This window comes from Cyprinodon variegatus, unplaced genomic scaffold (genome assembly GCF_000732505.1).
Source record: "Cyprinodon variegatus isolate N-32 unplaced genomic scaffold, C_variegatus-1.0 Scaffold237, whole genome shotgun sequence".
Classification (NCBI taxonomy): Eukaryota; Metazoa; Chordata; class Actinopteri; order Cyprinodontiformes; family Cyprinodontidae; genus Cyprinodon; species Cyprinodon variegatus.
The window spans coordinates 360297-382719 of NW_015150690.1; the positions used below are offsets into that span (position 1 = coordinate 360297).

The window sequence follows — 22423 nt, forward strand, 5'->3', positions numbered from 1 at the left end:
CCCCGTGAACACTGGGACGGAACTCAATGGGAAAGGAAATTATTCTTATATCAACCGTTGCGTATATTAGCTGCGACATATGAATCAAGATGCTAGTTGATATATGATTGGCCGAATTTAGGTGTTCAGGCTGACGTATAACTAACTGGCCTGCAGAAGATAACGGGGTAAAAAAAAAAACAGATTTTAAGGCAGGATTTTTAGTAATTTTCTACATTTTGGGACAATATCGTCTGGTTAAGAGTACATTTATAAACATGTTAAAGCCAGAATGATTTGACATTTAAATATGACTTCACTACGACTTTAAGCACTGAAGAGTTTGAGAATCTACACTGCTGTCTAATGTATTTCTGTTAAGAAAATAAAAGATTTCAACTTTTGCTACAAAGATAAATAACATCTAAAGCTTTGACATGAAGGACACAGCTCTGCAGAACGAGTTTATTTCCAGTTTGTCATCTTTTCCCCCAGAATTCCTCCCGCCTCTTCTGAGCGCGCTCCAATATGGCGGACGCTGCAGAGCAAGAGGCTGCAGAGCGCCATGACATCACAGAGAATCGGTCGTCTGGGTGATAAAAGGTAAAGAGATTTACTGTGAAAGTTTCCAGGTTTAAAGTCGTTTAAAGAGTTTTCTCAGGAGGAGGTTCACCTTCATCAGACCCGCAGCCTCCTCTGGAACATGGCAGCTCCCTGAACCTCAAACCCAAATCACCTGCAGAGGAGGAAACGACCCGTTTAGTTACAGACACAACCACTGCTATCCTCTTCCCCGGCTTCATCCATTGATAAAACCTTCCTGGTCTTTTTATTAAATCTGATCCGTAATGAAAACAATGTGAGAAGGAAGTGAAGAGGAGGGAGGGAGAGCCCCAGGCTGCCATCCGACACTCGCTCCTCTGCTCGGCCCAGCCTTGGGCCGGCTTTGTTCCCCTCCTGGTGCCGCACTCAAGGTAGGCATTAAAATGTTTTTTTTTATTACATTAAACTACAGGAAGTAATTTTATTTCATTTCTCTTCAAATTAACTGAATTGAAAAACATTTTAAAGTGACATTAAGAAAACTGTTGCTCAAGAAAACAACCAATATTCATTTAAAACCTTTTTGTTTTTTTGCGTGTATTTTATTTTACTAATTAGTAATACTTATTTAGTTCCTAAATCTTTTTTGGTGTTTTGATCTGTTTAGCTGTAGATAATGATGACATCATAAAATCAAGCAGCCCATCATTTAGCTTCAGCTCTGCTCAAACATGACGTTCAATCTTCTGCCGCTGAGATCTTCCACCCGAAGTAGAAACATCCCTTTAAAGGCAGCGGTAGAATAAAAGGTTCTGTTCAGCGGTAGAACAGAACTCCAGAGCTCACCGTTGTGCTGGAAGTCCGGGTGTCTCAGCGTTCCCTGGATCCCATGCTGCGGGGGCGGTGTCAGAGCGAGGGGCGCCTGCTTCGTCCTTATTGGTTTGGGCTGAGAGCTGAGGGTCTGTTTGTGGGTAGGAAGGGGGCTTAAGGACGTTGGGTGGTTTTCTGTCCACGCCTCCTTCGGTTTGCTCGCCTTGCTGCTGACAGCGGCCTCGGGTTCTGGTGAACATTTCTGGACAGGAAGAAATCAGCTGAACCTCGCAGTGACATCATAAAACCAAAGCTTTTCTCAGCATCTACTTACCTCCTTATGTTTACATGGAGAAGAATCATCACCATTGGTCAGTTTTCCAACAAGCATAGCGCCCCCTGGCGGACAAATAGGTGATCAGGTGGTATTGGTTTTGTCAGAGTACAACTGATACTTGGTAAATAATAGGAGTTCTGGTTTTAAAAAACTAAACATGACACTAATATAGAAAAGGTCAAGCACAGAGGTGGACCCGTCATGCTTTGGGCTTTTGTTAAGCAGGATGAAAGCTACAATTCCTGGAAAATTGAGGGTAGAAGCACTGATAGAAACTTTTCTTCCAGGATGGCAACAGCTGAAGATGGTTTGGTCAAACAAACACAAAAGGGCTAAAGAAGAGCGACCAAATCCGATTCCAGACCAACAGAAAAAACGTTGGTCTTACTTTGACTTTACTCCATCTTGGATCAAATATTTCATCATTTGGAGCCTTTAGTGTGATGGTCGCCCACCTGCAGCTTTATCCTCTCCAAACAAAAGACGAGCTACAACAAATATCTAGCAGTGGCAGAAATCCTGACGGAAAATGGAAAGTGAGGCTCAGACCAACGTCTTTTCCCACCGATGATCATCTCATTTTCTTCAACCTTCCAGAGTCTGACTCAATCAGAAGAAGAACATCGGCCCCTTCCTGTCCAATCAGTAACTAACTGGTATTTCTTCATGATTCTAGATTCAATTCTGCAGCAGCAACAAACGTTATCGTCCAAACTCCATCAAATCTTTGTTTTAGGCAGCGACAGAGCTTATTCTGGATTATGGAGCCTGCAGTGTAATCTGCAGCTGGTGCCAGATTTATGAATGATCTCAGTGAGTTCACCAAGTCTCTGCAGTCCCACACTTCCCTTCCTGCAGGTCATGTTTGTGCAGCAAAATAATGTTTTATTCTGATCAGGCTTCCTCTGTTCTACCGTCTTTTAGACCTCAGCTTGACCTCTGATCTTCCTGTTAGGTGCTGATTGTTAAATGGAGGATCCCCTGAAGACATCTCACCTTCTTTCAGCAGCAGATACATTTTCTTCAAGGTCAAAGCTGTTTTTGTATCAGAGCTGGGTTTTTTTTTTACTCTAAACTCAGAATTAAACCCTGACTCAGGGTCTTTGCAGCACAGGAGCCGTAACTTGAACCCTGGATAACCATCAGGCAGAGATTTCAGTGCATCAGGTGGTTTTCACACGCTGTAGAGGAGTTTACCTGTGGCAGGTGTGGTCAGGTCATGGTGAGTCCTCTGAACTGGCCTCGTTTTCATTCTGGGAGTCGGTAACCTTCCCTCCTCTCTGCTCACAGAAAACAGGGTTGGTTCCTGAAAGCTGAGGTGGCTTTGATCTGAGTTTCACACTTTTGACACACTTTCTGCCTGCGCTGCAGAACATGTTCAGGCAGAAATAGACTCCAATTATAACTGCTGGATTAAAATTTAAAGAAGGAGGAAGAAAAGTTTATAGCAGGGGTAACTAATTAAAAATCAGTGGGGTCCGAATAAAGAAAATCAACCACCAGTAAAGGTCCGGACACATTTTTAATTATAATCTGTTACTTTAAACAGAATTTAACACTAAAATAAAATTAGGTTTTTTTTGCACCGTTTTTTTCCTTTGCTTTTAAAAAAATGTCTTAATGAGAGCAGTGGGCTTTATGCTGCCCTGCAAGGCTTTAAACCTGGGTTTAAAGTTCTTCCAGCAGTCCACACTTTCTCTGCTCTCTTTTTCTCATCATCTTCTCCTTCTTTCCCATCGCCCGGCTTGCCACAGGTTTGCCTGCTGTGTCTAAAAGTAGCAGCAGCAGCAACCCAGACTGACAGCAGCTCATTGGATCATTTGGATCATGTGTAGCCTGGTCCCCGACGGCTTTACCGCACAAACAGGAGAAGCAGCGCAAGTGAAATTAGACACTGCCATCAGACAACGTGCGGTAATTTATAAATGTTTGAAATCAGGTTGGATCTTATAGCATTTATGGATACCATCGCTGTGGAAGGTTTCCTGAATGGGATCGACTTGTGTTTGTTGACAGAGCCTGTAACGAAGGTCCACTGAAGGTTTTGTACGGTCCAGAACCTAGAACCATGTTTAAACAATTCAGGACGTCAGAAGATCTCTGGCTTTAGGTTTTGAACCAGGATGGTTTCTAACACTGTAAGAGCTAAAATCTAAGCAACAGAATTGTTCTTGGAATTAATTATAATTTCCCTTGTTAGTAAGAGACCATTTTCCAATGTAATAAGATTATTTACATTTAAAATAAGAAAAATGAACAACTCTATTTTCTTATTGCAGGTCCATAATATCTAATTATCTTAAACTAAGGGCAAAAATTGTTGCCCTGCGATGGACCGGCTACCTGTCCAGGGTGGACCCGCCTCTCGCCCATAAACAGCTGGAGATGGGCACCAGCACCCCTCATGACCCCGCTTGGGATAAGCGTGATGGAAAAAAGGATGGAAGAGCAAAAATACCCGATCCGTTGGCAAATCAACTTAATAAGACATCTCATTTAGACGTTAGATGCAAATACATTAATTCTAAGAATTTTTTTCACCCGATTTTAGATTTGTTTTTTCAGCGAACTGGGAGTCGTTCTGATGACAGACGACCTGCTGGTTGAGTCTGAATAAGGAAGCACTGGTTCATTGTCCAGTTAAGTGAATTCTTTCTGGTGGCACTGGAGCATTCCCAGCTGTAAACATAAACAGATTCATTCTCCTTTAACCATGAAAAAAATGACACTTAAAGGAGGAAACTGAATGTATTTGATTTGGTATAAAAAGTTCTGATTCGATCATCTGATTTTGGAGTCAGCTCGAGTTTATCTCCGTTTTCGTATTATGTTTTTCATCATAATGATGAAGAACTTGATGGTTTTCCATCCCTACGCTGAATGAAGGATGGAGAAGAAAAGGAAAACCTACTCATCTGTATCTTCTTCTTCTCCCTGGGCTGTGTGGCGTTCCGGGTCGGGTTCTCCTCCTGGGCTCCTCTTTGTCTCTCTGACTCTGGGCCGCGTTCCTCCAGCACTGACTGACGACCTCCTACTGGAGTTACTGGAGGGACCAGACACAAATCTGCTCAGGTCGGCTGTTGGCTCGTGTTTGCGGTTCCTCTCCTGTCGTTCCTCACCTGTCCAGGTCCAGGGGTTCCACACAGGAAGCGCTGCGGCTGTCCGCCTCAGGCGGGGGGGTGGAGGGCTCAGTGAGGGAGTCTGTGGGCTCCCACAGAGCGTTATACTCAGACAGCAGCTGGCTCAGATGGTTCCTGGAGAAGTTGGTTCCCCAGGCTCTGCGGCGGTACATCAGGGCCTGCTGCCTCCGCTCCTTCACCTGGACCCAAGCAGGACTACAGCTTTTAGAACTACAGCTTTTAGAACCACAGCTTTTAGAACTACTGGTTGAGGAAGGAACAAAATATGCTAAGAAAAGCTGAGCAGACAGAAGCGTTCTGATCAAAACATCCAACTAATCAGTTTACTTCTACAGGCTGAGATAAACGTGTTGAATCTGTAAATGTAAGTCAAATCATCTGTGAGAAAAACAAGTTTAGAAGTTAAGGATACAAGAAAGTTACAAGAACAAATCAATAATTTAGGAACCGTTTACCGTTAAAATCTGGGATTGGTACCCTTGGACTTTAGTTTTGGAAAGTTCAAACTTCAAAACTTGTAATCTCGCAGATGAATATTCTGCCAAATGTATAAATGTTTATTGTTCTTACATTTTCATTGACAGTTATCCTATAACTTCCTTCAGTCAAATCCTGAAGGAGGGACCCTTCACCTCTAAACCTCTTCTCTTTTTTCTTTTCTATATATTCTCTAAAAGATCCTAAAAATCTCAGAAATCATTGATTTAAAGCAGGGGTCCCAGGGTCAGTTTGTAACAGAAATATTGTGACGATTGCAAGAGTGTCTAAACGTAAAAAAATTTGTTGTTTTCCAGAAAGTACAATCAAATAACCCTTTCTGGATTATTCACAGAGCAAAAGTTAGGAAATGAATGTCAGGTTCCATTTTAGTCACTGCTAGTCTCAAACACTGATGCAGATGTTCATCTGTCAATCTTGATCTCATTGAAGTTTTCAGCAGTTTCATCCATGAAAAGGTTTGCTCGCAGATATATACGTGCTGCCAAAAAGTGTGGAAATCTTCATTGCGTGTTTTCTGATGTTAGGGTACGTGTCGTTTGGGAGGGCGGCATAGAAGTCAATGAGACTGCTGGGCTCATTCAGAATTCTTATAGAAGTCAGAATTCTGACTTTAATCTCAGAATTCTGAGAGAAAAAGTCAGAACTGAATAGACTATTATTTTTATTTTTTTTAATGGCCCTAATCCTCTTCCGTATCTCTTTGAGAAGGGCGGATTTAAGATTTTTTGCTGGGGGTTGCCAGATAGGGGCACAGAAACCAAAAGGGTGGAACATTGTCACGTTATATGTGTGTATGCAATAGTTACTAATAGTTAAGAATGAAAAAAACTTCATGATTAGGGAACATTTTATTGCAAATGTCCAACTTTATTATCAAATACAAAAAAAAGTACACTTATATGAAAATACGCTCTGGTATTGTTCAGGGGGCCGGACCAAATGTGGAGGCGGGCCGGATGCGGCCCGCGGGCCGTAGTTTGGGGACCACTGATTTAAAGTCAATATTCCCAAGTTCTCAAAAATCTGGGTTTGAAAATTCATCACCGGGTTGATGAACCATCAGAACCTGTCAAACCTCAGCTGCTCCGCTCCGATTGTGTAACCAGAGCTACCGTCATAGATTCTGGTAAACCTGACGCCGGTCCTGACCCCAGATGACCCCTGACCCCGTTTGTAAGCTAACCTCAGCCTGTCCCCGTTTGCCTTAGCAGACTGGAATCATAAGGCTTATGTTGCACAATCCTCCTGAACCTGTCAGCCTTTCATCAATTCCTCCAACCGAGCCGTTCGTTACGTCAATTTGTCACAAAGCCCCCTAAGATTTGATCACTTAGTTCATCAGACCATTGAGGAATCCCGTCAGGTTTAGGGGAGAATATCTTCTCAGGAACTCAAATAGTAAAGAGAAGCAATGAAATCTTATTCCACTGATGAGGTTATTATATGAACACAGACCTGGAATAATGCAGATCAAACAGTATTATAGTTTTCATTTGAGTCTGTCCCCGCACTCAGCAGGTGACTCACTGCGTCGTCATGGTTTCCCTTCGATGAGTGGAATGGAACCACAGCCGTGTTCAGGACCCAGTGGGTCCCGGCCCCGCCCAACACGATACCCGCCTGAAATCCCCATCAGACACACAGAGACATGTCCTCTGTTGTTTCCAGGCCTCGGGTTCTTGGTGGGTCCAGTTCATGAGAGGTTAAACTGTTCCAGGAGCTTTTATGGCTAAAATGAACAACCGAGCTGCTGGTTGAAGCTTAATGCTTCCCCAAATTAAACCTGCCATCTCTGAGTCATTCAGTCTTCTTCATCACGTAGGAGAGAATCTGTTGGCTGTTTGATTCAGAACCAAACAGCAGCTTCTCTCTGGCAGCTTTCTCCTCACAGCCAAAGGCCTCAGCTCATGGATGTTCTCATGGTTCTCTGCTGCAGAGTTCACAACGACGGTCGATCTATGTTCTCCCAGAACTGTCTCTACAATCCAGGTCCAGTTGGGATCATTGTCCTGTTTGAAGATTCAGTATATGGCAAGAAACCCATAGCATCCCTGAGCCAACACCATGCTTTTATAGAGGTTTTTTCACCACTTATTTCCTCCTCCTGCAGAAATACTACGGATCCAGCAGCCCAGACTAGGAGAAGAATCCAAGGCCCAGATTGAAGCTGACATTTCTCGTTTCTTTTGGGTCTGTGATGGTCTTCATGTGGAGCCGTTTCTCACCACCTCCCTCTATGAAGTTTATGATGGCAGCCATTATCTTCCTCTTTCTGCCACCAGGTAGTGTAGCATATAACTGTGGATCGGTGGGAACATTCGGGGTTTCTCTTTTTGATTTTTATCTTTTTAGTTTATGCACTAAGCTCTGCTCTAGACCTTTAGGAGTGTCCTACCACATAGTGAAACATTAAAGTTGACAGTTTGGATATTGAATGTTTTCCATCTGAAACAAACATCTTTCATAAAGAGCATCAGACATGCTTTGACCAAAGCTTAGCTAATACAGAATTCATCGAAGGTCTGCAGTCTGTTTTAAATGTGGACTTAAGCTGTGAGTTTTTCCAGCAGGCCGAAGCTGCAGAGGTGACTGGCTAACCTGTGGTTGGACTGTTGGAGCTGCATTGATTTCTTCTCCCTGCATCATCAGAGCTACAGCAGCTGCACAAACATGTTCAGGTGGTTGAAAAATGGGTCCAGAATCAGAGCCGCACACCTGCAGCTGCAGAAAGTTTGTTTTCTTGCAGACACCAAGCAAACATGCAGGTGTTTTCTCAGTATTTTGATGCTTTCAGCAAAACCGATGCAGAATCTTTGATCTCTCGCATACAACTGGCCCCCTCCTCAACAACAACATTTTCCACAAGACTGTTGGGAAGCTACCTGACTCTGAGTAACCGAGAGTAGTTTCCCTGAAATGAACCACTGTGGTTTCTCTGCTGACACTCAGCAGTTTGGTTTTTCATCAGCAAAACACCATTTAAGGAGCTGCTGTAACACCCCCCCCCCCCCCCCCTCCAAATACCACTTCAGTGAGAGTGATCGGGGCAACCTGTGCCTCTCTGAAATGTCCAGCAGCGGCTGTGGGCAGTGAACTCACCACGGCCGCTGGACTGATGGCATCAGCCCAATTAGCTCTAATGCGTTTGAAAATATTGGAGAGTTTCTGCGTTTTTTATTTAAGTCTCATCAAGTAATTTAAACATCCTGTTTGAGTAACAGAGACTCATAACAAAACCATCCTTCCTGTTAAAGGTTAAGACGAAATTATCTCTGCAGTTAGAATGATTTATTATTGCAGCACATCTTATGGGGTTTTTAAAAATGACAGAAGTGTATTTTTTTAGCCCAGTAAACTAGCCCCACCCACCAGCGGCCAAAATCATTTTTGCCTGTGAGTTTGTTCTAGCCTCGATCAATGCCCCAGGCCCCAGAACTGGCAGGCCAATCACAACGCAGAGATGTGCTTGGAATTTTTGGATGCAAAGCGGGCGGAGTTTTTAGGGGTTGATGACAAAGCTGCACGACGCTGGAGAAAGCTCAAGGAACTAAAGCTACGGTGCACGACTGTGTTGGAAAATTAAGCAGATAGATTTGCCGTCACAGGTCGTAATTACATACTGATAATGTCAACTCTGCAAGGCTATGTTGCGCGGAAGAGCGACAGATATCCTTGGCTTGTCTGTGTTGTGGCGGAGCTTCTTCAAGTCTCTGTGTTTTCGAGGTAGTAGGCTCCCGGGCTTTCTTTTCAGCAGCTTTCCATTCTGCCGGGGCTCCTGCTTCCACCTCGTTTTCAATCCACCTCCAGTAATTTGGCAGATCTCTTCCAGTCTATTCAACACCGTTGTACAAGCTCTACTGACTCGATTGGATTTCCCCGGTGTAATCGAAATGTTCGCTCCAACTTTCTGTAATCTTTCTGCCACTGACAAGGTTTGATTTGAACCTCGGAAAAGTTGTGTACAGTGGTGTAGTACACCGCATACTCGCATGTCTTTTTGCACAAACAACAACAATAGTCCAACTCCATGATCACTACAAGTGAGCGTTGGTCAATAGGCGCAGACATGGTTTGAAAAACAAGGGGTTGTTCTCATCAACAATGTTCCGATGTCTCATTGGGGCCAGACTAAATTACACATTTAATCTCACATTTACTCTGGTTTATCATGCTAGCATTTGTTTCATTGTCAACAAACACTGTTTGTCAAGAAGCCTGGCTTCTTTATTCATTCATCAACAATACTCTGCAGAACCAGCTTTGCACGCCCAGAGGCCGACATCTTTGATCGTTTCTCCTCAGAAAACAACTGTAACCCCATCAGGTTAGATTGATCCCTGGATTTAGGTCTGGACTTTGACTAGGCCGCTCTGACCCATGAACATACTTTGATCTAAACCCTACTGACTGTATGCTGTAGTCAATCTCCACCACAGCCTCTCACAGGTTTGCTTCCAGGATTGTTCTGGATCAGGACAACCTTCCCACAGCATGATGCAGCCTCCACCATGGCCAGTGTGGTGAGTTCAGTTTTACCCAAAGCTCAAACTGTTAACCTTTTATAAAGCACTCAGTGAAATGCTTTGAAAATCAAAATTTCAAGCCAAAAGTGTTGGAATTGGAATCCAGGACAAGACATTATTAGCTTTGTAACATTAAAAATATGGATATTCTGATGGCAAAAATGAATGTCAATGTAATAATGAGAAACGCCAACTTGCCAGAATATATTAAGAAAAATAATAAAGTGCTTCTATAAGAAATTAATGAAAAAGAAACACTTTTGTTTGGTACAATATAACCTTAGAGGCATTAATATAATGATATGGATTCTGGCACTTACATTTTTTAGTTTATAAACCTAAATATAATTGATAACTACTGGTAGGCTTTTAAACTTTTTTTTATTTTCAATTAGCTTTTTACCTTTCGGATTGTTAACTTTTTTTTAACCTAATTTACAGTAGCTAATATATCAGGGCTAATCTAATTGGTCAGATGCTAGAATAAGATGTACAGCCATGTAGCAGCATCTTTGCTGAATGGCTGGATATAGATCTAGTGCTTCTAGATCTCACTGAGGGATGGGGGGGGTCTCTTTTTGTGAGGTGTGTAGGTGTTCTCAAAAACGGTAACTTGCCCTATAAAGGGTTAAAGATTACCTTCACCACGTTCGATAAAGAGATGCTGTTTAAAATCTTTTAATATAGTTATGAAGCTAAAATAAACTTTTCTTATTTCTAGAATGATGTACTGCTTTGATCTATCAGATATACTCAGAAAATACCCTGAAGTGTTTAGTTGTTGTATTTTATTAGTATTAATACTTAAGAAACGTTAAATTTAAGAAGGTGGCTAAAGAGCTTCCTGTCTGGGTTGAGAGATTTTATAAGGATTATCATGATGATTCTTTAGGCCACCTCTGGACTCGTCAGCACTGCCCTAACGTTAGAGGTCTGGATCAGCGCATGACGCATCCAGAACAAGCCTCCGTGTTACAGCATCCCACGCCGACCTCTGGCTGCACTTCTGCACCAAGACACCTAGAGACGTCTCTCAGTCTGATTCATTTTAGTCGTCACTGATTCCTATCAGATCTGGTCAAAGTGGTCTGATTGTCCAAAAGTCATGAAAACCTGAATTATCTAAATTAAACCAGAGATCGGTCAGTCTGGTTCAGTCAGCTTCTTATTGAATCTAAACAGCATGGAGGTGGAGGTATTATCTCACTTTAACCCTCAAATTTAACCTGGAAACTCAACCAGAACTTTGGGGGCGGAGATTCATCAATGGGGTTTAAGTCACTATTTCTTTCTTTCAACTTTCCTTCTTTGATTGTTTGATGCTCTGTGACATCAAACTAGTTTAAATTAAATATTTATGACCCTTAACTACAGCAATATGTTTTAAAGAATAAAATATCAAGTGAACAGTTTTAAAGCCGATTGTCCCTCTGAGGCGGTTTGTTAAACTGACCTGTTCCGCCATGTCATCAGTAGCTCCGCCTCCCTCTGGGTTCCTGTAGAGAGGAGAACGAAAGCTGGACTGATACTCTGTCAACATCCTGCCAGACACACAGGAGCGGTTTCATAAATGAATTAATTAATCAATCAAAGACGCCAAGAAGCACGTAGACAGAAACACACCTGCGTCTTCTCTGCACCCGAGCAGGAGACCTGCCATCGTCGCTCTGAGCCGTTTCCGCTTTGCTAGGAAGCTTTTTCTGTGGCTCCAATGTTTTCCTCCAGTTGATCTGCAGGTAAAAGCAGGAGAGCAGCTTGGTCACTTCAACATGTGAGGTTCTGAGGGCGGACCGTGGCAGCAGAACTGAGGCTGGTAACGCTGAGGGAGTCGCTCTGCAGCCACTGAGGCGGCCATGAAATCCTCCGTTAATCAAAGGATTTCTGAATCATGTGTTCAGCAGTAACATTAGAAGCCATTACTTCATAGTGTGTCTGTTCTTTACTCTGAACTTGTGGAACAGCGGGTCACTGTGATGTTCCAGACGGCTACGAAGGCGAGGCCCGGAGGGCGGGATCAGACCCCGGAAGCTCCTGCGGTACTCTGTTTCCATGGAAACGGGGTTCTTCTTAAACGGTGGCACCGACCGGCTGCTGGAGTACAACACCTGTGTGATGGAGTCAGAGATGAACAACTAAAGAACCTCAGAGAGGAACTTTAAAGAGCTGAGGCTGGCCTGCTGCCATCTGGTGGACAGTCTGTAGAATTGCAGCAGAACGCTGGAGCCAAGGTCAAAGGTCAGAGCAGCCGTTCGGATTTATTCAGGTTCACCTTAGCTTTTTGCTTTGGTGCATTATATGGAAGATTTATCTAATTTTGGTTATATTTAACCAGTTTTTCCTAACATAATTCAAACAATATCTAAAAGAATAACATATTTTTAATATGTTTAATATTATAAATCATCGCTACTTGATCCTGCAGTTTAAGGCTGCACAATATGTCACTAATTTATTATCCTAATATGTAAACCTGGAGGAACTGGTAGGACTTCAAGAATTCTGATTATTTATTTGCTGGACTGTAGTTTTAAAGGGAAACTTAAGAGATTAACTTATTAGCTGGATAATAACTTATTATTTATGGTTCATGTTTGCTATAATCTCCAAGCAGACACAAATTAGTTTTTTACTGAGCTGGGAATTTATTGAAAGTTCAGTTTTTATCGTGACTGTCTCCAGTATATCATCAAACATTTCCTGTTATTCTAATATCCTGTAGTCGTCTTATTAAGAAGCTTCCATGAGAAACAAAAATATAATAAAAATATAACTCCATCAGCACCAAGAGGAATGTTAAATCACTGACCTAATGAAACCTGTCTGGTAATGAGTTTAATAGTAATTTAGCTCATTTATTCACAGAGAAAAACATCTACTGTCTTCAGATTTTCAATTTTTATGTGTTAAAAGCTGTCTGGTTTAACCAACTTTGATCAGAAATAAAGTTTTTATTTTGTTTAAAGCGAGCCAAGTTATTCATGATTGAAGATTGCTGCTTTTTCAGTCGGCAACTTTCACCGAGATAAAATCTGCTTCAGGAAACGGCGCCACAGATGGTGACAGATAAATAGAAATGTTAACAAAAGGGCAGCGTTTCTTTTTAACACTGAAATAAAAAGCAGGTTTTCATGCATCCATGTCATACATTGAATTTTTAAATAACATTTTAAAAAAGTGTTCTGAAGTAGAGAACAACAATCGTTCAGTTTGGTATATAGACAATTTCCTGATTCACATATTTTACACCTGAACTGACCTTTTTACCTTTCCTTTTTCTAGCTTAATGTTGGCAGTGGGCTTTATGCTGCCCTGCAAGGCTTTAAACCTGGTTTGAATGGAGACTAAGCCATTCTAAAGCACATATCAAGGAGCTCATTTAGAGTCTGGATCCATATTAATTTCTGATTCTGTTCATGGTGGAGAATCCTGCTTCNATCATCTTCTCCTTCTTTCCCATCGCCCGGCTTGCCACAGGTTTGCCTGCTGTGTCTAAAAGTAGCAGCAGCAGCAACCCAGACTGACAGCAGCTTATTGGATCATTTGTATTACGTGCAGCCTGGTGCCAGACGCTCTGGAGGGCTTTACCGTATTAACAGGAGAAGAGGGGCAAGTGAAGTTGGACACTGTCGTCGGACAACATGCGGTAATTTATAAATGTTTGAAATCAGGTTGGGTCCTGATTAGCCAGCAGGTGGGTCCTCTGCTGAATCATCTGTTTTTATGGGAAGTTCCTGAAACACCTTTTGGTTTTCGTTCCTGGTTCCAAACCAGAACCAAAGGAAACCAAACAATCGGTCTCAGTGTGACTCAAAGACTCAAACCCCTCAGTCATTCTAAGGGTCCTGATGGAGTCCGCCTGTCCCACATCTGAAAGAGTTGCTGTCAGCTGTTCATTTGCTCTAAGCATTTGACCAAAGACAGCTTTCATATCTTGGACAGTTCAGAGCAGGATTTGCTAAACTACTGAAACGAGGGGCTGTTCTGACCGTAATGCCATCACAACCACAAGCTGTAAGTGTGACTCTGTCGCTAAGCTGTTGTTAGCAATGCTAGCATATCTATGCTGACCAGATTTGGGTTTCTGAAAAGGACCGTTTTTTTTGTTTGTTTTTTTTGTGGGGGGGCAGCGGGGGGGCGGAGCGACCAAATCCGATCCGTTGTAGGTATGCTTCCACCCACCTGCCTTACTACCAGGAAGCACGGGGCCGCCGTTGTCCAGGCTACTGTCACTGGGGTGGGTTCGGTCGCTCCGTCCCCCGCTGGCTCTAGGGCTCATAGAACAGCAAATATGCCAGTTTCAACCCAACCAATGTTACACACCCTATTCAGAGACCTTAAGGACCAGCACCAAATACCCTGTAGAATCATTCTATGACCCCTTTAGTAAACAGTTTCAGAGGAGTGATCATAGTGATCTGGATAACTAGCACTGTCTCTCTCCCTGCCAGCTCCCAGATCAGCTTCTCTGATTGGTTGATGTGGAGCATCAAGCAGCAAAAGTTACATTTTTCCAACTCCAGCAGCTGCTGCTCTTGCAGCGCGTCCCGCTGCTTTAGGTGTGAACGTAGCATAACGTCAGGGCTACAGAGCAGCAGGCTCATAGATCAGTGAGAATAGATCCCAAACCGGACCTCAGGCTGATGGAAAGCTGGTGCAGAGCTAATGAGGGACAGTCTGATCCGCTGCAGCTGGGGAACCTGTTCGCTTTTGGTTCCTCTTAAACCTACAGGTTCAGTAGCATCTGGAGAGATTTTAAAATGGATTCGGTTCAGGTAGAAGCTGGATCAGTTTCTCTAGATCCCTCTTCTCCATGGCAGAGACTTCAGTTATTGGTATTTGTTTTCTATCAGTATTTAAAACTGTTTTATTATTTTATCTAAAGCTAAGATTTTGGAAGCTAACGCTGTAAATGTTAAACTGGATCCAGATAATTCAGTTTTAAACATCCAAATGTTATGAATGTTTAAAAAATGCAGCATTTTGTAGAAATCTAGAAACGTCTGTTATTAAATCAGTGCATTATATATGGATGATCTCTCACCCGCTCTGCTGTCAGTAAAGGCGATGTTGCAGATTCAAGGTTCTTCCAGCCAAACTGTCTGTGGTACTCTGACCTCTGACCCCTTGACCTCTGACCTCCAGGTCTTAGCCCCGCCTTCCAGCGCAGCGCCTGGTCGACCTGCAACACAGAGCAGTGAGATCCTGACGCTCTCTGATGTTCCTGTATGAGCGTCAGCTTTCCGGTGGTCCTACCTGGTTATCAGGTTCTGGTTCCGCCGGTCCGCCGGGCTCGAGCTCAGAGGGGAGGAGCTTTGCTGGGGCACAGAACAGATCTGGACCTTAGATGGTCTGTGGTAACAAATAGTCAGATGTCTCATATTTCGTACAATTACCGGATTTCCCATCAGGTACTGGTCTGAAAGGTGACCCCGGTTCTGGTCTGGGTGCAGCTTCAAGGCCGACGGTTGGTTCAAGTCCTGCTGGAGATCCAGGTTCAGAATCCTTTGCTGGTTTGGAGTCCATCTTTGGTGGATTGTTCTGTGCTAAACGCCTCCTAGAAGCTGGAGAAGCTGAAATTTAAAGCAGATGAAAACCTCTGATTCTTCAAATGAAAAGTTTTCATTGAAAAGGTTCTAAAAGTTCTGCTTTAAACTGGATTTTAAAGAGAAAATCACGAAGAACCAAAAGTCAAAAACAGAATCTGCTGGGAACCATTTTCTTCTGACTTCACCAAAAGTATGTTTCTCAGTATGTGTATTTGTGCGTTCTAGCATGTGGTGATGTCATCAGTATGCTTCTGTTCCAATTGAGCCATATTTATGCTGCGTGCTCCCGTTCTCCCAGATTAAACACTTATCTGTGTTCTGGTGAAGAACGTAGTTGGCGTGGACACGAGTCCGTACTCACGTTCTTGTGAATTGAAAAAGGACCAATCACTCCCTGCCTGAAATGAACCATTCAGCTCCTGTTCACCTACAGACTCACCATTTCTACCAGCTGGGGGCGCTGTTCTCATAGTCTGATCACCTGGATCCTCTGGAGGAGCAAGCAGAGAGCTGGCAGACCGGGCTGCACCAAGCGGACCGGGTTTCCTGCTGATCCCTGCAGATACAGACAGGACAGGAGCCTGCTGAGGACATTTTAGATCAACTCACACTTTGTTTTTAGATTTTACATAAGATTAATCTGATCTCCAGATTCATCCTCAGATTACCCATCTGTTCAGACCGAAGACCGGCCAGCGGGAGGCAGCGGCGGGGCGAGACGCTTCTGGATCGGGAAACCCCATAGCTCTTCTGGTACTCTGTCTGGTTCTAAAACAGGAAAGGTGTCAGAATCCTAGAGTCTAAATCACTGATCTCTATTTATTCACTGGATTGCTGATTGGCTGTTGGTAATACACATTGCTGTGAAGTCACCAGCCGCCATATTGGTACTCCCTACTTCAGGGGTCGGCAACCCAAACTGCTCAAAGAGCCATATTGGACCAAAATACAAATCTGTCTGGAGCCACAAAAAATCTTATATATGCCTCGTATGGCAACACGGGCTCCAAGTGTATCATCCCACTATAGAAAAGGACTATATGGGCTTAAATATATAATAAGCATTCATGAGTAAATATATATCCTGGAGCAAAGGTCACACAGCAGCATGAGGTGAGGGAGGAGTAGTGAACGCTCTCACTGTGCACTGCTTCACCGCGCGGTTTAGGTTTTGTTGCAATGATGAAATTATAGAAACACGATAAAGGAATCTGTTGAGTTTCTGTTGGGAGGAGCTGATTGAGTCATGAGGAACCAAACAGGAAGTGACATCCATCAGAGCACAGCTCTCTAACCTAGAAATCCCACATCCTCCGTCACCAGTGTTCCTTGGAGTGATTTATATTTTGAGGATTTGGGGGAAAAATGGAAAAAAATTCAAATTCCTGCATCAGAGCGCTGCCTGTTCGATCTGTGGACGTTTTTTTTCATCCTTGCAACAAAACTAGCAGCAGTAGTGGAGTTTGGAGATGCAATCCACTTCTAAAATCTATCTTTGCGATCCTCTAATTTATCCAGAAGTTCTGCAATCACATTCTTTCTCTCACTCCCAACTTTGTGATCGGCTGTATATTTAACCTTCCCTTGAAATGCTTTTCCAAGTTACTAATTTTATTATTTAACAAATTCTCATGCCAAAGACAAAAATGCAGACAATCTTTGCTAATTGATAATGATTTGGTTTCATCTTTCTTTGTATCCTCTGCTCTCATCAGGTTTTTTTCCCTTTGGCATCCATGGCCAGGGACACACCCGCCTCTTTGTTTGCCTGACACCGCGCCACGCTGAGACACCTGTTGCAGGCTATGACCACTGATCTCTTTGGCTATGATGCACATTTTCGTTGAACTAAATGTTTACATATAGTGTTTAAAGTTATTCATTATACAAATGTTTACAGCATTGGAAAACATAATGAATGTCTGTTTGACCTCCTGCACAACATATTAAAATAAACAAACCGAAACAATCTATTTTTATACATTTCTGAAAAAGCTGGAGCCGCGGATTCCCAACCCCTGCCCTAGTTAGACCGGTTAAACAATACGTGCGTCAAACAATGATGATTTTCTCATATCAGGGGGGCTTAAAACTTATAAATTATAAAGATAAATTCATCACTTTGAGACACACTTGCTGTTTCATAGCATCAGTAGATTACTGCCATTTATTGTAAAAAAATAAATAAAATAGGCTCACTATAAATCATGTAACATAACATATTATTTAAATCCACCACAGCAAAATGAATGTTTTCATGGAGCATAATAATACTGTAGTCAGATATTAAGTATATTACACTATCTGATGATGTGCCAGAAGTGCTACATGTAGTTCACATGTAATAAATTACAGCCATTGTTTATGGCCTGACTCCCTGAAGGTGGGAGGTGACTATAGTTTTATGCTTTCATTAACAAAACATCAATAAACTGATTTCATTGTAATAAACTGCCTTAAATTAACATGTGATTAATATATGATCAATTACAGCTTCAATTAATAAGAAGGGAAAAAAAGCCAGAAAGCTCAATATTTCAGCAGGTTGGGATTTAAACTAAAGGTCAGATTAAGCTTTGCCTGATTAACAATGGAGTAAAAATGAACAATTAAAGTTGGTAAGGATTAAAGTCAGGAAAATCATTTGAACAAATAGAAATTATAATTTCTTCTTTCTCCTGAATACTATTTAATAAAATACACATTGAATCCTAAAGGGAAATTAAACAGATAATATCACTAATGTAATGAATTAATAATTGTGTTAAATCATAGGTGAGCTCAGAAAAACACTAAAATCTGGTAAAAAGCTAGGCCAGTGTATCTGTTCGACTGGGATTATAAGATTATATCAGATTAAAACCCAACTGATCCTCGTTCTTATGAGCTGTAAACCGAAACAATTAAACATAAATAACAAATAATTCAGATCAGCTGCTTTTGAAATGACTTATTTAAGTTTTAATCATTGTGAGCTGCTGCTACCACAGCTAGCATCACTTTGTTTAGATCACCTGTTGTTTACCTTGAAGCGGACCGTCATGGCGCTCCTTCTTGTTTAAGGAAATACCGGAAATGGTCACTCACCGCAGATTAAACACCAACCAGAGCCTCGTTATTTCCCTTAACCGATCAGGTGAGGCGCTAACGGCTAACAGACTCTACCGGTTATTCATCCAACACTGGGTTGAGCGTTTACACACCTGTTGCTCCTCTTTACAGGATTTACGGTCGCTTTTAAGTCATGGTGCGTTCAAGTCCTGTCGTGCGTTAGAGCATCTGTACTGAAACTACCTCTAAAATCAAATGTTGCAAAGATAATAATGTTCATAAACATGATTCCAGGTCACTTTAAGTGTTTCCCTTGTATGTTTTTTTTTTTGTTTGTTTGTTTTTTTATTTATTTTACAATTATCAACTTTATCGTTTTCATAATTGCTATCCTTGGCAAATTCTTTTTTTCCATGTCTCTTTTGAATTGTTGCCAACAGGACCTAGAATTAGATCCGATTCGTCTCATATTAATCACTATTTTTTAATTTTTATAGCACTTTTTTGCAGATATTACCGTTTGATTAAAGAAGCAAAACACAAAAAACGCTAAATTGCCAAGAAGTAGTAATATTGAAAGCATTAAAAATGTTGTCAATGGTTCTAATATAGATGTTCAAAGCTACAAAATGTACTTGAATGCACCATGAGGTTATTAGCCATCACCGTAAAAAGTTGTTCAAAAGCGCAATGGGAACAGCAGAAAGGAACAGATGGGGAAACTTTCATGGCGGAACTCCTGACCAAACACCACTGTTGCCACGGCAGCGAGACGTGATGCGCACGCGCGTTTAACAAGTTTGAAACTGGAGACCTAGGAATAGAGTAGAACAGAATATAGATTCCTTTTCTCTTCCCACAATGGAGAAATTCTGGTGTTCAGATTATAGAAAACAAAATGGTCACACAAATATGGACCTCAAACAATGTATAAAAATAACATGAGGGTTAAAAACAAAAATTTTGTTTGAAATTTAATGAATTAAAAAATATATACATATTGTCTTACCATTTACATTTTTACGAACACAGATTATATTTTAAAAACTATAAATTCACATATTTTCTCTATTTTTTTACTCTAATGGCAATCATATCCGTGCATCATCCCTTTTATATTGTTTCGAGTTCTTAGCATCATAGAGCAACAAAATGGAAGGAAAACCACAAGCAATCACATTTCACCTGTCTTGTAATTTGAATTAATCTGTTTTTTTTTATTTTTTTTTTTTTATTCTGAATTGAAATGAATCTTTATTTCAAATTGAACTGTTCATAACTAAGATGACTGTGGTGGCAGGATAACCAGTGTAGAATCGGAGCCAAGGCCTGGAAATAGACTCACCAGGATGAAGTGTTTAAACCAGCATCAACTCAGGGGACGCAGACTGCATGGCCAGTTTTTATATTTTTATTTCAGAGCAGTATTCTTACCCCACCAGCTTTTCAATTTACCATGTAACCACCTACTATCAAATATGAAGTCAGAGTTTGTAGCAGGATGTGATGTTTAAGGATATTTCCCTCATCCATCATCATTAAGGAATGACTGACCAACACATGTTTCTGTTACAAAATTGCACCAGTTTTATTCATTTAAGGCTTCTTAGTTTTTGTTTTTTTACATTTGGCTTTACCCCCATCCACTCCCCTGCCTCTCTGTGCTGCTGCTGTGGGTTTCTGGAACAGAAGAAACCAGTTCAGAATCTCCCATCGGCCCATTCGCCGGGCTTTTAGCCGCATACTTTACTGGCTGAACTGGTTTCTTTAACATTTCACTGGTAACCATGCCATACATTGAAAAAAAAAAAAAGAAGTTATTTCAATAAGAGGAAAACAATTTCCACTTTTCTTTTGGCTGCAGTTGCAATCGTCACTGATGCAAGTCGGGCGTTTTAGGGAACTGCAACAGTTTCTTGGATTAGGATGAGTCTAGCTTTTATAATCAGAGATTAAACATGTAAAACGGTTTATAAAACACTGTAATGTGGGTCTAAGCAGATAAATGGACTAGAGAAGTTTATTATTGCACAACATTTGAGCTCATTACATTTCCTTTGAAAGCATCACACAAACATATCTGCTTATAGCTACATCACAAAGTTTTATTCCATTTATTACATTTTTACAAACTGGTTATAAATGCTCACAACCAAAAATGCTAATTATTAGTACAACCACTACAGTTAAGGCCTCAGTATTCTTTAAAACAAGAGTTTTCCAAACAGACTGTAGATCTGATGTATCCAGAATCTGAGTTTGGCAAATGACGAAAGCTCCTGCAGCCTGCTGTTTGGAGGCCGGAAAGGTCTAAATGCAGCCAAGGCTCAGTTTAATGGCTCATACAAACAGACCGACTATCTCTGAAACAATCCTGCATCAATAAAAGGGGAAAAAAAGAGGAAAATTAGCAGTAAAGAAGTAAAAGGACATTCATAGCTATTTATAAAACACATTCTTAACAAGCTGAAAATAAAATTTCTAAGCAGTGATAAACATTTGCTGTGTTAATTTGTTTTTTAAAGCATACTGTCGCCCTCTAGTGGCAGAAATAAAATCTCCATCAGTTCTCAGGTACAACAATCCCATCGCCATGGCTGCAAACAGACCTTCCACTGCTTCTGAACAGCATGCAACCTGTCACAGCACCTCCTGGAGGTCCAACTGAGTACTTGTCGAAAACAACATGCTACATGACTGACCGTACTGGAGGAGAACCAGAATACTGACAGCAGTACCCCACCGTACCGCAGCGCTCCTGATAGTACAACACTGCAGCAGAACTCACAGAGGTCCGAGGAACCGTCTAAGGAACCGTTCCTGTGAGATGTTCTGTTTTCTTTCTTTGACTCCATCTCAGTTTGATCTCTAATCCCATTTCTGTCTCCTTGGAAACCATTCAGCAGGAAACTGACGTTATCCTGAAATCTATCAAAGCGCTGGGTAGAACCAGGGAGGTCATGAAGAACGACTTCAATGATCATCTTATATCAAAAGGGGAATAAAGTTGTTTCCCTCTAAGCAGAGTTATTAGAAGCTGCTATCAATATGGCTAACATGAAACAGCTCTCCTAGGCCCTCCCAGCTGCTCTCCTGGACCAGTGTGAGTCTGCTGTCTGAAGGCAACACGTTCGCCAATCACAGCAGGTCAAGACTGCGCTCACTGTGCTGCTAACGAGCTAAATACCTGCTCATTTTATCAAACAGCTCCTCCCTTTAATCACAGTTTTCTCTTACATATCTAATGCTCATCAACTCTAAGGCTAAGTTGAAAACTTATTTAAAGCTCTTTAGAGTTTACAGCAACATATAATATGTATTTAAACCCCAGATTTAAAAACTCCATAAGCACACAGTTAGCTACTAGTTTTCTCACTAACTGCTAACTTTAGTCAGAGCTACGTAAATCTAGTAGCTAAAGTTGGCATTGATGATAATAGCTGCTTAAATTTGTTTAAATTGCTAATAGCTAATGTTACCAGTAACTTAATCTACAACAGCTTAGGGTAAACAGTTTTAAATTGTCATTAGCAATGATGCTAACATAGCTATGTGGTGTAAAATTTGGTAGCTATTAAGTTATTAGAGATTAAAACAAATTAATTCAAGGGCTAAATCATTCAATTCATCGGAACTTTATTACTAGCAGGGGAGCATTACTTTTTATCTTTTCATAAATAAATGTTATTTTATATCTAATTTAAGTATGAAGAAAACTGGACTCAGTTATTTGGCACAGTTAGCATACTTTCCACTTTAAACCAAGATTTCTTTGGAAAAATAAGGTTAAAAAGCTATAAACAAAAAAGAGCTAAATTGACACACAGTTCATGGTTCATATATGGTCAGAAATGTTTAAATTTATCTCTTTTGAAATCCAGATTTAAAACTTTTATCTAAAAAAATGCAGAGACTTATTAAAGTATCTCAACTTATCCTTAAAAAGATTATTTAGCCGTGCTGCTGCTGCTGACAGAGCAAATCAAAAAAGTT

The 22423-nt window shown here is 41.3% G+C and overlaps 1 protein-coding gene across 6 annotated transcripts; it reads right to left on the reverse strand.

Moving 5' to 3' along the window:
* Positions 1–171: 171 nt before the first annotated feature.
* On the reverse strand, positions 172–18589 carry mdm1 (Mdm1 nuclear protein). 6 transcript variants are annotated; one of them, XM_015381594.1, is made up of 15 exons: positions 18467–18589; positions 16048–16147; positions 15819–15935; positions 15087–15403; positions 14875–15012; positions 11777–11938; positions 11457–11563; positions 11287–11374; positions 4789–4988; positions 4581–4712; positions 2867–2949; positions 1667–1731; positions 1369–1594; positions 653–715; positions 172–568 (listed from the first exon to the last, which is right to left on the reverse strand). In XM_015381594.1, the coding sequence occupies exons 6-15, from the start codon at positions 11882–11884 to the stop codon at positions 459–461; spliced, it is 1182 nt and encodes a 393-aa protein (XP_015237080.1). In that variant the 5' UTR covers positions 11885–11938; positions 14875–15012; positions 15087–15403; positions 15819–15935; positions 16048–16147; positions 18467–18589; the 3' UTR covers positions 172–458. The 6 variants fall into 6 exon arrangements, with proteins under 6 accessions (XP_015237080.1, XP_015237082.1, XP_015237077.1 ...); XM_015381596.1 differs by having other exon boundaries at positions 11287–11329; positions 18405–18567; XM_015381591.1 differs by having other exon boundaries at positions 18405–18567.
* Between the last annotated feature and the right edge of the window lie 3834 nt (positions 18590–22423).